The sequence below is a fragment of the Palaemon carinicauda genome, chromosome 15 (assembly GCF_036898095.1).
Source record: "Palaemon carinicauda isolate YSFRI2023 chromosome 15, ASM3689809v2, whole genome shotgun sequence".
In the NCBI taxonomy this organism is placed as follows: domain Eukaryota; kingdom Metazoa; phylum Arthropoda; class Malacostraca; order Decapoda; family Palaemonidae; genus Palaemon; species Palaemon carinicauda.
In genome coordinates, this window is record NC_090739.1 from 99,579,430 (window position 1) to 99,595,381 (window position 15,952).

Below are 15,952 nucleotides of genomic sequence, written 5' to 3' on the forward strand. Positions count from 1 at the left end.
CTACAATGATAATAACACTTGGTGGGAAAGAAATGGTCTTCTGAGATGGAGAGTAAAGTCCATTGACGAAATTCGCGTATAAAATGGGGATCCACCTTAATAAACAAAAATCATATTAAATATGATTTTGGATTATTATGGTTAATATCCATATTTTACTAAAATTTCATCAATGAATTTTACTCTCCTTTTTACTTAATCAGTGGAAATACTACTAATCACAGTATTGAATTTCAGAAAGAAAAAAAAAATCTTGTTAAGGGGACTCATGATAGAATCATGTTTAAGTACTTAGAAATAATGATGAAAAAATTATATGTAGCACATAGGTGTTTTAGGGATACCATAGAAATCACGACATCCTTAATGTCATCTCGCTTTATCTTTCTCTCTCTCAAATGTAATTTAATGGCACTATGTTATCAAGGCTATTCATCAGTTCTTATGTATTACATAAATTATGTCTTGATTTATCCATGTTCTCATAGCTAGCCTAGTTTGAATTATACACCACCATAACTAACAACCTAGCATATAAGCATGAACTAGAATCTGAAATTTTAGCCTTTTTTCAAAGTATAAGATTACATTTTAAAGATTGCAGTTGTGAATAATACCTTTAGAAGTATACTCTTTAAATCAGTTCGGAAAGAATAAAAATCCTGATTACATAAATGTGTTGTAGTACTTTTACCATTGAAATATAAGTTTTACTAGGCTGTAATGTTTTTGGTATTATTTTAGAAACATACGGAAATATCTTTACTAATAAAGGAATGTGGTTTTGTATAGAAAAACTCCCAGTGTCTTCTAAAATGACCTTTATTTACCGTCGCAAATAATTAGTCAATAAGATATACCGTAGTATATTCTACAGTAATGGGGCCATCCAGCGGGAACCAGGGGCTTTGGGTGTGACAAATTTATTGGTAAGTCAATAAAAAACGCTAAAACTAAACTTTTCTTCCCTATACATTATCATCTTGGACGCATAATAAATCCAAGAAAAACTACACAAAATAATGGCATCCTATTCCCATGAAATATTCATTTCACTATTTTGTTTTGTGACGAGCTAAGAGTAGGTTGTGACTCAAAAGCGGGATGAAAGCAACTGAGTAACCTTATTACAGAACATCAGCTTAAATATACATCAATTTCGGCCAAAAGGGCCATAACTTATAACAGGCTGTTTCCTGTTCAACCCACAACGGTTTCTGTTAACATTTAACGGTGAGAAGAACAGACATGTTGATTCAGGTCGTTATCAGTGTGGGGGGAGAGCAAAGATACAAAGGAGACTATATACAAAAACAGAGCAATGTCGTTATTATATACGATCGTGTGAGACACGGTTGGTAGGCTACAGTTTACATTTCACAAACCACACGTATGAGCTCCTGTTCGTATCATAAAAATCATTTTGAGTTATTTTTTTAGGGAAGACTAACACATTTTTATTGTAACTTGAATGTCAAGATTGGCAAAAAAAAAAAAAACAAAAAAAAAAAAAAAAAAAAAAAAACGGTGACATTCATAAGAGAAGCAATTATTTGTGATTTACTTTTAGAGTTTGTGACCTGGGTATGGAGGTCTATGGGGCTTGCTCCCGGCTTGGTCAGTGACCTGGGAGTTTTGTGGCCTGGGAAGGGAGGTCTGGGGGACTTGCCCCTGGTTAGGTCTCTGACCTGGGAACTACTACAGTAGGTTTGGTTAAGTGGGTTTGTTAGTTTTAGGGCCTTTTACAATTCTCGAAAGTGTTAAATAATGACGTTTTTTCCTGTTTTCGCTTACCCAAAGTCTCAGGTTCCCACCTGTGTCCGTCGGAAAGGGGGGAGTGGCATGATAACGTGAGCTGGTTCATTTACGGTGGTCAAATTCGTTCAACGCACAATATTTACTGTATGAAAACTTTATCTTCTCTATTGGAAATGTATTTTCTGTGTTGTTCTATGATTTTACCACGTTTTGAAAACCTTTCTAATACAATCTAATGTATGTAGGAATTATATAGAAAAATAAAATATGAGCTGTTCAGTAATTTGGCTGGATGGAAAATTTGACTAACTTTATGGCATTTTCTTTTCTGTAATAAGCATTCTTTTTTGTAGCTCTGGTGGCAGCTAAAATGGTAGGACCTAGACTGGGACGCTATGACGATGGAACGGATTCATTGCCGATGGGATCACCTACTAATGCCATCCTTGGCACATTAATGCTATGGTGGGGATGGTTAAGCTTCAACTGCGGGAGGTAAGGCTTTCTTTGTAGCAATAGTGCTATTCCGTTTTATGGTCTTGCTTAGGAGTTTGATAGCAATAATCTTATAGTCTCTTTTGCCACAAGTAAAATAATTATATTTGGTCGAATGGAAAAAAGTTCCCTTGTTGGAAGCAATCAGCAATAACACATAAAGTCTACGTAGCAGATGAATCATCATGTTCTGAATGGCAATTATCTGTTGAGCCAATATATAAACCTCATCAAAAAGAATGATGAGAATGATACCAGATATGTGAATCCTAAACAAGTCATAAGAAATAATGCTTAAATTTTCATAACATCAATTGGAACAGTTAGCACCATAGTTATTTGAAAGGAGAACTAGAAATGTAAATTTTCAGAATGCTAAAGACACGCAAATCTCCTTTTGATTTTATTAGTTAAAATTTGATGACATATGGGCGTAATTTACCGCAGCATCATACTACAAATTGCATTTTTTATTGTTTCATTACGAAAATTTAGATCAGTATCAATTGATATCTGAAAAGATTCAACAAGTCTATGTGGTGAGTAGAACTTCAGCATCAAATTTGGACAAACCAAAATTTAATTCTTTGGTAAATATTCAGTACCATTACCGGTATATTAGAAAACCATTACGCCATGAGCTAGTCAGGTGATTGTGCTTCATCAATACCATTTATAGGCATAAAAATTAAAAAAACAAATCACATTGCTCCATATATCATACTCAGAACTGCATAATGTGCACACGATACTCACAGACTATTGAGATCTATTTGAATAAAAAAGCTAAATTTTACAATGAAGAAAAAGTTTATGTATAGGTTTTTAACCACCAAAATAGTTGGTTTCATCTGATAAATTTGAGGACCAAATAAACTGAAAATCTTCTCAACTCTTACCTTTTAGTTATTTGGTTATTCAGAAAGCCTTTTCAATATAGACTTACACTTATCAACAGGGCATGATGAAATGTTTACAGAATACTCAAAGCTATTTGATATTGCAGAAAAGTTTATTTTCTAAAAAATAGTTATGGTATACAAAGACACTTAACTTTTCCAATAACTGCTTTGCATTTGAATGGTGCCACAAACATCTACTGTACAGTCTATATATATTTAGGAAAAAACATATACTCCATAAAACAATACATGTGAACATTCTCATTCTATCTTGTAAAATGCACATAAATAAGTATATATCAGTAATATTCCGTAATTCATGATATTTATGATATATTCTATGAAGATTTAATCTTTCTACATTTTATTATAGTCATCTAAACAAACGCTGAGGATAAGGCTTTTTACTATACACTGATATAAAGGCAGCTTGCTTTCCTTTTTTGCTTACATGCCAGAAATTACAAAATGGTTTCTAGTAAGGTTTCCCCATTATCAAGTTTATAATAAACAATTAATAGCCTAAATGACTGTGTACTTGTGGATCCTCTTGCAACATACATTCTTAAGAGTAGCATGTTGAATATGTCTGATTCCTGATAATTACAGACACTATTTCCAGGGTTGCTGATGTCAAGACTCCACATTAGTTTTTTCTATTCTGAATATTTCATTTTACATTCTCTTGACATCACATATGAGGCTGATTAGCATAAACACAAACGTTTCTGAGGCATTTATGATTACACCATTAAGCTGGTGTTCTTTCATAAACTTTTAAAAATGATTATGCAAGTGTCAACTAGTCATAGCTAGTTCAAAAACTGCCAGAATTTTCACAACCATCCAAAACACCTGCCTTATCAATTGCCACTGGCCTTCAGGTGATACTGTTATGTCGAATGTGTTTTATAGTGCTTCATTTTACACATATGCTACAATTTATGACTTGTTGAATGCATAATCCAAGGAAGATGATATCTGTATCATCATCTCTAATGTTATTGGAAGACGTATATTGATGTGTATATCGTAATAATATCCCTATGGCAAAAATTTAGGAAGCATGTGACAGTGTCTAGTATTTTCTTAAAGATACTTCATATAAGTGATAAAGAGAAGCAACTTACTTGTTTGAGGAGTCAAAGAAAGTTGTCAAATTAAGTACTTCCTGTTATTCCTATAACCCTATCGAAAAATTTTTGAGTTTAAGTTGATAAAGTATTTATGACAGTAGCGATGGGAATTTCATTGAGATTTTTTATTATATCTAGAAATTTTTTTTCGCACACAAATAGACACCGAAATCACTATTCTAGCCTAACTACAAGCGATATTCACTCACCAAAGTGTGCCACTTGACCATGAAAAGATTACCTTTTAACCTTGAATATTACCTTTACAGTCATTAATGATGGAGCCATTAAACCTATCAGGTTCTAAACCTCACAATAGACACTGAAATCAATCTTTTTGGTCACTCTGAGGACTTTTCAGGCTATTTTTCAATCAAGTTTAAAGGTTGAAAAGCCGTTCATGAATGGCAGAGGCAAGGGACAATGACATCGCCCTAGCAAACATAACATTTCTCTAGAGATTAACAGTATATACATATGATCAGCACCTAAGTCCCCTTTCCACTCAAGGTAGGACTAGGGAGTGCCAGGCAATGACTGCCTAAGACTCAACAGATAGACCTATAAGCTCCCTCAAACTCCCCATCCTTAGCTCACAAGGATGGTGAGGTTTCAGACACTAAAGGAACTTACGAGTTTGAGAAGGTTTTGAACCCATCCTGGTGATCACCAAGCAGAGACGTTACTAATAGGCCACACAATCCTAAATTAGGCTATTTGACTTATTGACCTTCAAGTGACGTATCATTGAATATAGGCCATCTAGCACCAAATTTAGCGATGCGGTCAAGTTCCTTCCTTTAAGATGTCAATGATCTCAAATGTACTTACAGCACGTATGGAATTAGCGGAGACCTGTGGAAGTATGCTGCTCGAACGGCCGTGACAACACTTGTAGCCAGCATTGGAGCTGGAATTATAGGGATGGGAATGTCATGGTATAAGGATCATCGTCTTGGAATTTCAGATGTCGTCAATAGCGTATTGGGAGGGCTGGTTTCCATCACTGGTAAGAAAGTAACTTTAATTTACTAATTTTATTCAAAGTATATAGTCACAGAAAGTGTGACTATACTGTATATATATATATATATATATATATATATATATATATATATATATATATATATATATATATATATATACATATATATATGTATATATATGTATATATATATGCATATATATAAGAATATATATATATATATATATATATATATATATATATATATATATATATATATATATGTGTGTGTGTGTGTGTGTGTGTGTGTGTGTGTTTGTGTGTAGATATATACACACATTTATATATTCCAAATAAGCCATATATTTTAATACATTAATGTCTGGATTCTCTTACCGACCTCGAAATCAGAGTCTCGAGGCTAAATTGTACGGTCACTGCAATACAAGCATCCTGGACCAGGGTTCGATTGCCGGCCGGTCTTTGAGTCGTTTCGCCTCGAGACTCTGATCCTGAGGTCGGTAAGAGAATCCAGACATTAATGTATTAAAATATATGGCTTGAATATGAAAAAAATATGTGATATACATATACATACATACATATATATATATATATATATATATATATATATATATATATATATATATATATATACATATATATATATATATATATATATATATATATATATATATATATATATATATACATACATATATATATATATATATATATATATATATATATATATATATATATATATATATATATATATATATATATATATATATATGGTAGTAGGTTGGCCAGGGCACCAGCCACCCGTTGAGATACTACCGCTAGAGAGTTATGGGGTCTTTTGACTGGCCAGACAGTACTACATTGGATCCTCCTCTCTAGTTACGGTTCATTTTCCCTTTGCCTACATACACACTGAATAGTCTGGCATATTCTTTACATATTCTCCTCTATCCTCATACACCTGACAACACAGATTACCAAACAATTCTTCATCACCCAAGGGGTTACTGCACTGTAATTGTTCCGTGCCACTTTCCTCTTGGTAAGGGTAGAAGAGACTCTTTAGCTATGGTAAGCAGCTCTTCTAGGAGAAGGACACTCCAAAATCAAACCACTGTTCTCTAGTCTTGGGTAGTGCCATAGCCTCTGTACTATGGCCTTTCACTGTCTTGGGTTAGAGTTCTCTTGCTTGAGGGTACACTCGAGCACACTCTCCTATCTTATTTCTCTTCCTCTTGTTTTGTTAAAGTTTTTATAGTTTATATAGGAGATATTTATCGTTGTTACTCTTCTTAGAATATTTTATTTTCCTTTTTTCCTTTCCTCACTGAGCTATTTTCCCTGTTGGGGCCCCTGGGCTTATATTATACTGCTTTTCCAACTAGGGTTGTGGCTTAGTAAGTAATAATAATAATAATATATATATATATATATATATATATATATATATATATATATAGTATATAGTTAGGAAAGGTAGTGTAGATGGAAATAGTTGAATATGTGTTTGTGATTGTGCGTGTGTGTGCATATCTCTTCAAGTATTTAGCCGCAATTTTGACAGATCGTATACACTAATACACACATACACATAGACCCACGCACACATATATATATATATATATATATATATATATATATATATACATATATATATATGTATATATATATATACACTTATATATATATATATATATATATATATATATATACACTTATATATATATACACTTATATATATATATATATATATATATATATATATATATATATATATATATATATATATATATATATATATATATATACAGTATACCACTTAGAGGGGCATTGTCGTCAGTACACCGCAAGCGTTGTGCTGCAGTCATATATTGAAGATATTTGCTGCATTCCAGTTTTGGCCTTTTTCTACACCTGAAAAAGAATATACTCTTAAGATTGTTTAGAAAAGGTTTTATAAGTATTCCGAAAATTTAAATTATAGATAGCTCAATTACTTGTGGCTTAATCAAGTGTTTAGAGACATTAAAGTTAGTTTTAAAACCTGAATCATTATGATCAGAAACTAATTAGCAAGTGCTTAATTGGTAATTTTTGTATATGTTTCCTTAGTGATGGTTTGACCAACTTCAGAGAAAAAGCATTAAAGTGACATTTTACTATTCTACTCTCCTAGGATTTAATTTCGTTTGGGAATCAATTTTCAATGCACGAATAATTTTTTTTTTTTTTTTTGCTTATCAATAATTCAGTTTTGCTCATCATTTTGTATTCCAGCTATATTCCCCATCATATAGATAACTATGTACATGTTGCTGGCAAGTAATGAATTGTTGACTTCCTATTCGTCTAATATCAATTGGCTATGTTTTCTGCTTAAACGTTTAAATCATAGATAAAGTCTGGAATTTGAACATACTAATATATAATGTTAATTTAATTCAACTTCATCATTCACACATAACACGTAATAATGTACGTAAAATATTAATTTGTTTTCCCCGTGCGTACGTTGAAAATATCTAATCAACAATTCTCTCATACTTACAGGCCTACTCCTAATGCGTTCCTAAGCCTCGCCAGAATATTTCAAACTAGCAGATTTTAATGTGTAACACTTTTTAGGAACGCAACTAAGTGATGAAACAGCAAAACACGGGTTGGTGGAGCATAATTTGAACAATTAAAAGAATGAATTTTGATTTACAATTGCTATGGAAATTTTTATTAAAGCAACAATTCAGTTATGTGGTACCTGGTTAGATAGTTTTGTGTTTGTTCTATAGTAAGATATAATACAGGTTACCAAATCTATATTTATGCACAATGTGAATTGAAAGCGTTGGCAAGTTTGTCAAATCAAATAATTTCCATCTGTTGTGTGATGAAAGCAACGCAAACTTTTCGACAAAGTTTTAATGGACAACACAAGGCTTCATTACATGGTTTATCGTACGAAACGTAATGTAGAAAATCAAACCAGAAAAATACCTGAAATGATCTTTGCAAAGAGCTATCTCTAACATGAATATGTTACGACATATATAATGGTGTACATAACTCGTCAATTTTTAGTTCACTACACTTGATTGCTATTTTTTTTTCTAGAGGCAATTGTTGATGTTTTTGTAGTGAATAAAGTCACGATGTGAGCAGAAAAATTATGTTTTATTCGTACAGATATATAGAAACACATGACTTTTTTCAGTGGGTGAGAAAAAGACAACTATTGATCACGTAATCATTTTCTGAAGAAGTGTTTTAATTGTTTCATTCAACTTTGTTTCGAGTATGTTTCCTCTGTCTGGTCTCTAGCTGCTGAGTCCCATCATAATTTGTTGGACAGGAATTTACGGTCTAGATATTAATCTCTGGCACCGTCGTTGATTTATTTCGTGTTGTATGTTGTGTGAGAATTTTCATAATTCTGATCATCCTTTACATTAAGATCTTCCCAGACAGTACCATCCTGTTCGTAACACAATGTATGCATTTAATTCTAATAGTCAGATCTTCTCCACCACGAGGCTCAATAGTACATGGTATTCTAGAAGTTTTATTCTAGCAGTGGACAAGTTGTGGAATGATCTTATTAATCAGGTAGCTGAATCGGTAGAACTTCTAAAGTTCAAACTTGCAGCAAATGATTTTATATTGAACAGGCTGACACAAGTCTCTTATTTAGTTTATATATGAAAGATCGTTTTAATGTTATTGTTATTAAACAATTTTATTTTAATTGCTCATTACTCCTCATGTAATTTATCTATTTCGTTATTTCCTTTCCTCTCCGGGCTATTTTTCCTCTTTGGAGCCCTTGGGCCTATAAAATCCTGATTTTCCAACTAGGTTGTAGCTTAGCTAATAATAATAATAATAATAATAATAATAATAATAATAATAATAATAATAATAATAATAATCGAGGCACCATACATAAACTGATATAATTAATAGGTTAATTTAAATTCATTCAATTCTGACCAGTTTCATTTCATGATTTTGGACTATTGTCTCTCGAAGCTGGCTGTGCTCTTTTCACAACGTGGGAAGCGTTGACTATTGGCACCATAGGCGGCGTAATTTCTGTGCTGGCGATGCCTATGTTTGACAGACTGCATATTGATGATCCTGTGGGGGCTGTTTCAGTACATGGTAAGTATGCGTGACTCATCTCTTCAAGCAGTTCTAGAAACATTCATTTTATGGTAAACATAATTAAATGAAAGTGCTCAGACAAAAATTGTCAATAAAATTATCATTTAATTTTTCTAAAAAATTATTTTTTTATTGGCAAATTATATAAATAACTATTTACCATGAAAGCAACCCCCTTTGCTTAAGAAAATGATACAAAATTTGAACAGTATTTATAAGTTTTTTTTTTTTTGAGCCTTAGCATTGATTTCATTCTATGATATTTCAGGAAGAAATGTATTCTCTCCACTCGTATTTTTATGAAAATAGATATTCTATTATAATGAAAATTAAATGGCAAAAGATAACTCACTAAGTGAAATGGTGTGATCTCATAGAAATTATTTCTTTTCAATAGGGTAATCGTAATCTAACTGCTTAGGTTAAAAAACAATAACGAATAGACTGAATTCTGGCGCAAGAGATGTATGGAAAATGAATTCCAGACGACCCCTATTCCTTATCAGGTAAAGCCCCAAATTTTAATCTCTCAAACTACACTAGTTGTAGCTTAAGTAAAATGTTCCTGGTCCCTGTTTGGATTATTTGATGTTCACTGGTTCCCGATGACATTCAGAAGTTTATTGGGTTCAATGTAGGGTAATGATAGACAATTTAAGGCATCATCAAAAGAGTAAATTTTCAGGTAGGCCTATCATATCATACAGTATTTTCATGCCGTACCCAACTGACAAAAAACTAGATTTAATTGAAAAGTTAAAATATGATCAACCATGAATATTAACATTTTATTACGTAATATATCCTAGGAATGATATTTACCTTTAATGATTTATTTGAACAAGCAAGGCACCAGGGTTCCAAGCAGAAAACTACATGCCGCCTCAGAATCATAGTTTTTTTTACAACAGGAATGATATATTAATGTGTCAGCATGAGCATCATTTAGTGTCTATGTTGATAATACAGCATCACTGGATGCTAATAAAATTAGTCTATGTGACAACACTCTTAACAAACCCCACTAGAGATTATGTTTCATATCAACAGAACTTCCAGAACTTTTACACCAAATCTATAGGGCTTTAGATCTGGTATTGAGGCTTCAAACTCAGATTTGTCATGCCCTAAAACGTCGTAGCGAGGCGGTTCCATTTGATTTAACGAAATGATCACATATTGAAAGGTTTTTCATATTACCTGGCCTTCAAGCTGATTTTGGTGAATAGTTTAAAGGGCTGAGAGTTATCACTCAAATGTTGTGGGGTAGTAAAATAATAAAACCTGAGTAAGACAACCACATGACTAGAAGCATTGGGTAGAAGTGTTCCAGTATTTATATAAACAATATTTTTTCAGCAATTACTAGGATTCTTGACCAATATCACAGGAGTCCGTTCAGTACACACAGCTTGGGCTGCAACAATAAAAGGCATCGCATTTCAGAAAATCTAATGACTGTATCTTCAAGAGACAAGTCCAAGTTTATACCCTTGGCACAAAGTCCTTCATCAACATTGATGGTAATCACATACTGACCAGCCTAAAGTTTCTTTCCCAAGGACTAGTCCTTGTTTTACAGAAATGTGATGAATCTCAATTGGCTATCATATGTAAGTTATACAGTTGCCCAACAAAGCTCTCTGACTCCTCTCTTTCGTTTTAAGAACCAGACAATTAAACCATTATTGGAAGTGATAAGCCTACATATATTCCATATGATACTAGTTAGCAGTCTTTGAATGGTGGGTATGATGTTAATCTATGCTCCATGAGAATTATGCTAACCTCTACCTTTCAGGACTCTGTGGTGCTTGGGCCATGGTAGCAATTGGACTTTTCGTGAAAGCAGACACTCTTCTCCATATCACTAGGAATAAGAAAGGACTCTTCCGAGGTAAGTAGAACCCATGTCATAATAATAAAGAATAAAAACAACCTAATATATCCCAATAATTAAGGTCGAAATGAAAATATTTTTCATCCTTTCTAAATTACAGGGGGAGGGTTTGAGTTACTCGGGATTCAGTCTTTTGCTTGTGCCTGCGTCGCCATATGGTCAATGACATCCACATACATCATACTGAAAGTAAGTGTCTACCATAGTCTGCAGTACATTCTCACCTGTAAGTCAGCTTTTATCTTTACTTCAAGGAATAATAGCAGCAGAGGAATAAGCTGTCTGATTTCATGAATATACCATATTTAACAAACCTTACAAATTCATTTCTAGCTAGTATCAAGTAATGAGTTGTAGTGTTAGAATATGAGGATAAGATATGTCGCCGTGTTACTAGAAAAAGCGATTGCAGACAAATAGATGTATGTTGCTTTCCTTCCTGTTTTCAAAACAGATCATCGATCGATTCTTCATCCCGATTCGAATGAGTGAATGGGAGGAGTTAGTTGGTGCTGACTTTGCAGAACACGGTATCCTTCGAAGGAGTGTTGGTGTTAGCCGAGCAGTTTCTGTTCTAGGACTTCAACACAACGGATTCGATTACAGTGATATTGCTCCTCAGGGAGATAACCCATGTGAGTGTGAATGTAACTCAGTTAACTTTCGAATCTAATTATTTATAGGTTAACTGTGATTCTAAATTAGAATTGTTTTTTGAAAAAGAAGTAAAGAGGGTAGTAAAACAAAGATAAGAGTTTGAGTTAGCAGGACATCGCATAGAGATTCAGGTAATAAAAGTTTGTGGCAGGCATAACAACTTTTATTTGTGTTCAATCTACCGGAATCCAGACATGGATGATTCTATCTTTGATTGTCTTCTTACCATTATGGCTAAGATACAAGAAGATGATAGAAAGGCTTCGTTTGTCTTTGTTGGTGATTTTAATGCTCACCATAGGGAGTGGTTGAGTTCTATCTCTCCTACCGATCGCCATGGCTTAAGAGCTTTAGACTTTGCCTCAGAATCAGGCTGTGAGCAAATCATAAATGAAGCTACTCACAGGTCTGGTAATTGCTTGGACCTCGTATACACTGACTCCCCTGGCGTTATAACTAGTAAGGTTGGTTCTCCAGTCGGGACTTCTGATCATGCCTTGATTTCATTATTAGTGAAGACTGAGCAGCCTGTCCCTGATATATCATATTCTTGTAAAATTTATATGAAATCCCAAGCAGACTGGAATGGGATTTTGCATGATCTTTTGTGCTTGAATTGGTCACAATTATATAATAGTGTAGATCCTGTTGTCCCTTTGAATGAGAATCTAGTCAACATAATTGATAGGCGTATCCCTTCTCGTGTGCTAAGGTACCGAATGAAGGACAAACCGTGGTTCAATGATGATTGTAGACGTGCTTATTTGGAGAAGCAGAAGGCCTATCACCTTTGGAAGGGTAACAGATCAGATTTGACCTGGAACAACTATACTCAGCTTCGAGCTTTTGCTCAGAGAGTTTATGCCTCAACTGAAAAGGAGTACAATTTAATCATAAAAGAAACCCTCTCTGGTACAACTCAGGAACATAAATGGTGGTCTACCCTTAAATCTGCACTCTTTGGTGTAGATGCAACAGTTCCTCCTTTACTTAAACCAGATGGCTCAGTCACTCACTGTCCAAAGGAAAAGGCAACCCTTTTGGCTGATGTTTTTGACAGTAAACAGAGTAATGAAAAACTTGAACTTCCTCATTCCTGTTTTCCTGAGGCTAAACTAACTAGTTTAGCTTTTCGATCTCGTGAGATTAAAGCTCTGTTGATGGACCTTGATGCTTATGGAGGTGTAGACCCTAATGGTATTTTTCCTTTGTTTTTTATAAAGACAGCAGATTTCTTAGCTCCAAAGTTATCTGTTATTTTACGCAAGTTAGCAAGAAGAGGAGCTTTTAGCACTTGTTGGAGAATTGGTAATGTTACTCCTCTATGTAAATGTGTTTGTGGTAGCTCAAGTCCCACTGATTACCGCCCAATTTCCATAACTCCCATATTATCTAAAGTTTTTGAACGTCTTCTGGCAAAACGTCTTAATAGGTTTGCTGAAGGTAATCATCTATTCCCTAGTTTGCAATTTGGTTTTCGGAAAGGCCTTGGAGCATGTGATGCCCTTCTTACAATCTCCAATGCAGTACAGAAATCCCTTGATTGTGGTCGGGAAGTTCGTATGATTGGCCTTGATTTTAGTGCTGCCTTTGACCGTGTTAATCATGAGGCCCTTGTTTTCAAACTGAAACAGTTGGGAGTGGGTGGGTCGTTTCTTAGCATTATTATTGATTTTTTTAAGTAGTAGATCTCAAAGAGTTGTTGTTGATGGGCACCATAGTGAGTATAGGAATGTGATATCCGGTGTTCCACAGGGTAGTGTTCTTGGCCCATTACTTTTCATACTATATACACATGACATGTGGTTTGGCCTAGAAAATAAGCTTGTTGCATATGCAGATGATGCTACTCTCTTTGCATCAATTCCATCACCTGAATGTAGATCTTGGGTTGGTGAATCCCTTAATAGAGATTTAGCTAGAATTAGTGCATGGTGCAAATTATGGGGTATGAAGTTGAATCCTAACAAAACTCAAAGTATGATTGTAAGTAGGTCAAGGACGGTGGCTCCTCAACATCCGGATCTCAGTATTGATAATGTTTCTTTAAATTTGTATGACTCTTTCAAAATTTTAGGCGTGATTCTTGACAGCAAATTTACTTTTGAGAAACATATAAGGTCTGTGTCTTCTTCAATTGCACAAAAAATTGGCTTATTGAGAAAGTCTTTTAAGATATTCGGTGATCAATCTATTCTGAAGAAGTGTTTTAATTCTTTTATTCTACCTTGTTTTGAGTATTGTTCTCCTGTCTGGTGTTCAGCTGCTGATTCTCATCTTAATTTGTTGGACAGAAACTTACGGTCTATTAAATTTCTTATTCCTGATCTAGATATTAATCTCTGGCACCGTCGATCAATTAGTTCATTATGCATGTTGCATAAGATTTTTCATAACTCTGACCATCCTTTACATTCAGATCTCCCTGGACAATTCTATCCTGTTCGTAATACTAGGCAGGCAGTTAATTCTAATAGCCAGGCCTTCTCCATCATAAGACTCAATACTACGCAGTACTCTAGAAGTTTTATTCCAGCTGTTACCAAGTTGTGGAATGATCTTCCTAATCGGGTTGTTGAATCAGTAGAACTTCAAAAGTTCAAAGTTGGAGCAAATGCTTTTTTGTTGACCAGACGGACATGAGTCTTTTTATAGTTTATATATGACATTTTTGTTGTTGACGTTGTTAATAGTTTATATATGATATATCTCTTTTGACATTACTTTTTTTAGAATGATTTATTGTTAATTTGTTCTCTTCAGTTATTTATTTCCTTATTTCCTTTCCTCACTGGGCTATTTTTCCCTATTGGAGCCCCTGGGCTTATAGCGTCTTGCTTTTCCAATTAGGGTTGTAGCTTGGATAGTAATAATAATAATAATAATATTGCATTGTATTTGACTTGAAACCTTTCACACTAGCAGGAAGTGATTAGGCTTTTAGTATGTGAATAATATCTAAGCGAGCATTTTAAAGACTTGTTTAATAGGGATAAAATAAAGAAAAAAGTTCTAAAAATGGCTTTCAGCAATATAAGTATAGAAGGAGTCTGTGATACTTTGATGGCTGTTGAATATGTGAGATTTAGAAATGCAAAGGTGTCAGGATTTGACAGGTCAGTGAAATATATTAATTATTGAGGTGGAGAAGAATAAGGATTCCAGGGGAATGATTTATGTAATTGCAAGAGCTCTAAAAGCTAATTTCTTACTAATAAAACCGGTCTGAGAAAAAGGTTATAGTAATTTTTAGTTCATTTTAATATCTTTAGGGGTAAAAGGTTGCAAAACTGATGTAACTAAAAAAAATGTGCAATAAAGAAACTGGCTGGACATCAGGAGAAAAAATGCTGATAGTTTAGATTTATTCAGTATTGATTGAAGATAATGAAATGAAACTTCTTAGATCATTGGTATCGATTAGGTGTTTGTAGGAAGAGAGTGTTTATAGTGAATGTGAGGCAAAATTAAGTGATGAAATTAACTCAGCATGTCTATTGACTTTTAACCACATTCAATCACCAGGCCATCAGAGACTACTGAAAGACATAAAAGCGTTACCAAGACGGGGCTCCACTACTTCCAAAGTAGTGGCTCAGGTTACCAACAAAAAGCCGAAGATGAAGATACCTTTCAACTTTAACTGCCTTTTCTTTGGTCGTAGGAAGAGACGGTCGAGGAGTGCAAGCAGTAGCATTAACATAACTCACGTAGAGCCCTTCCAGCACCAGGAAGATTACAAGACCTGGGAGTGATACTCTTCACTTTTGCTTCATCCGATTAACAGGGAAAAGAACTTCTTGACCACGGACAAATAAAGCTTATGTATCTAGTAGATGAATAAGGGTTATTTAGCAAAAAAAGAAAAAGAAAAAAAAAAGCAGTCCAATATATTACATTTATGCATATAAAATAATTTGGAGCTGAAATTTTTGAAGGATTTCAATGAAACAGAATT

At 33.9% G+C, this 15,952-nt stretch overlaps 1 protein-coding gene across 1 annotated transcript in view; it reads left to right on the top strand.

Annotated features, from left to right (window-relative positions):
- Positions 1-15,749, top strand: part of LOC137654112 (putative ammonium transporter 3) — a 78,310-nt gene extending 62,561 nt beyond the window's left edge. Inside the window, exons 5-11 of the mRNA XM_068387751.1 lie at positions 2,112-2,253; positions 5,125-5,300; positions 9,303-9,434; positions 11,239-11,334; positions 11,438-11,526; positions 11,792-11,972; positions 15,520-15,749. Of these exons, the coding sequence (XP_068243852.1) occupies positions 2,112-2,253; positions 5,125-5,300; positions 9,303-9,434; positions 11,239-11,334; positions 11,438-11,526; positions 11,792-11,972; positions 15,520-15,749 (1,046 nt within the window). The remainder of the gene's footprint in view (positions 1-2,111; positions 2,254-5,124; positions 5,301-9,302; positions 9,435-11,238; positions 11,335-11,437; positions 11,527-11,791; positions 11,973-15,519) is intronic.
- The last annotated feature ends 203 nt before the right edge of the window (positions 15,750-15,952 follow it).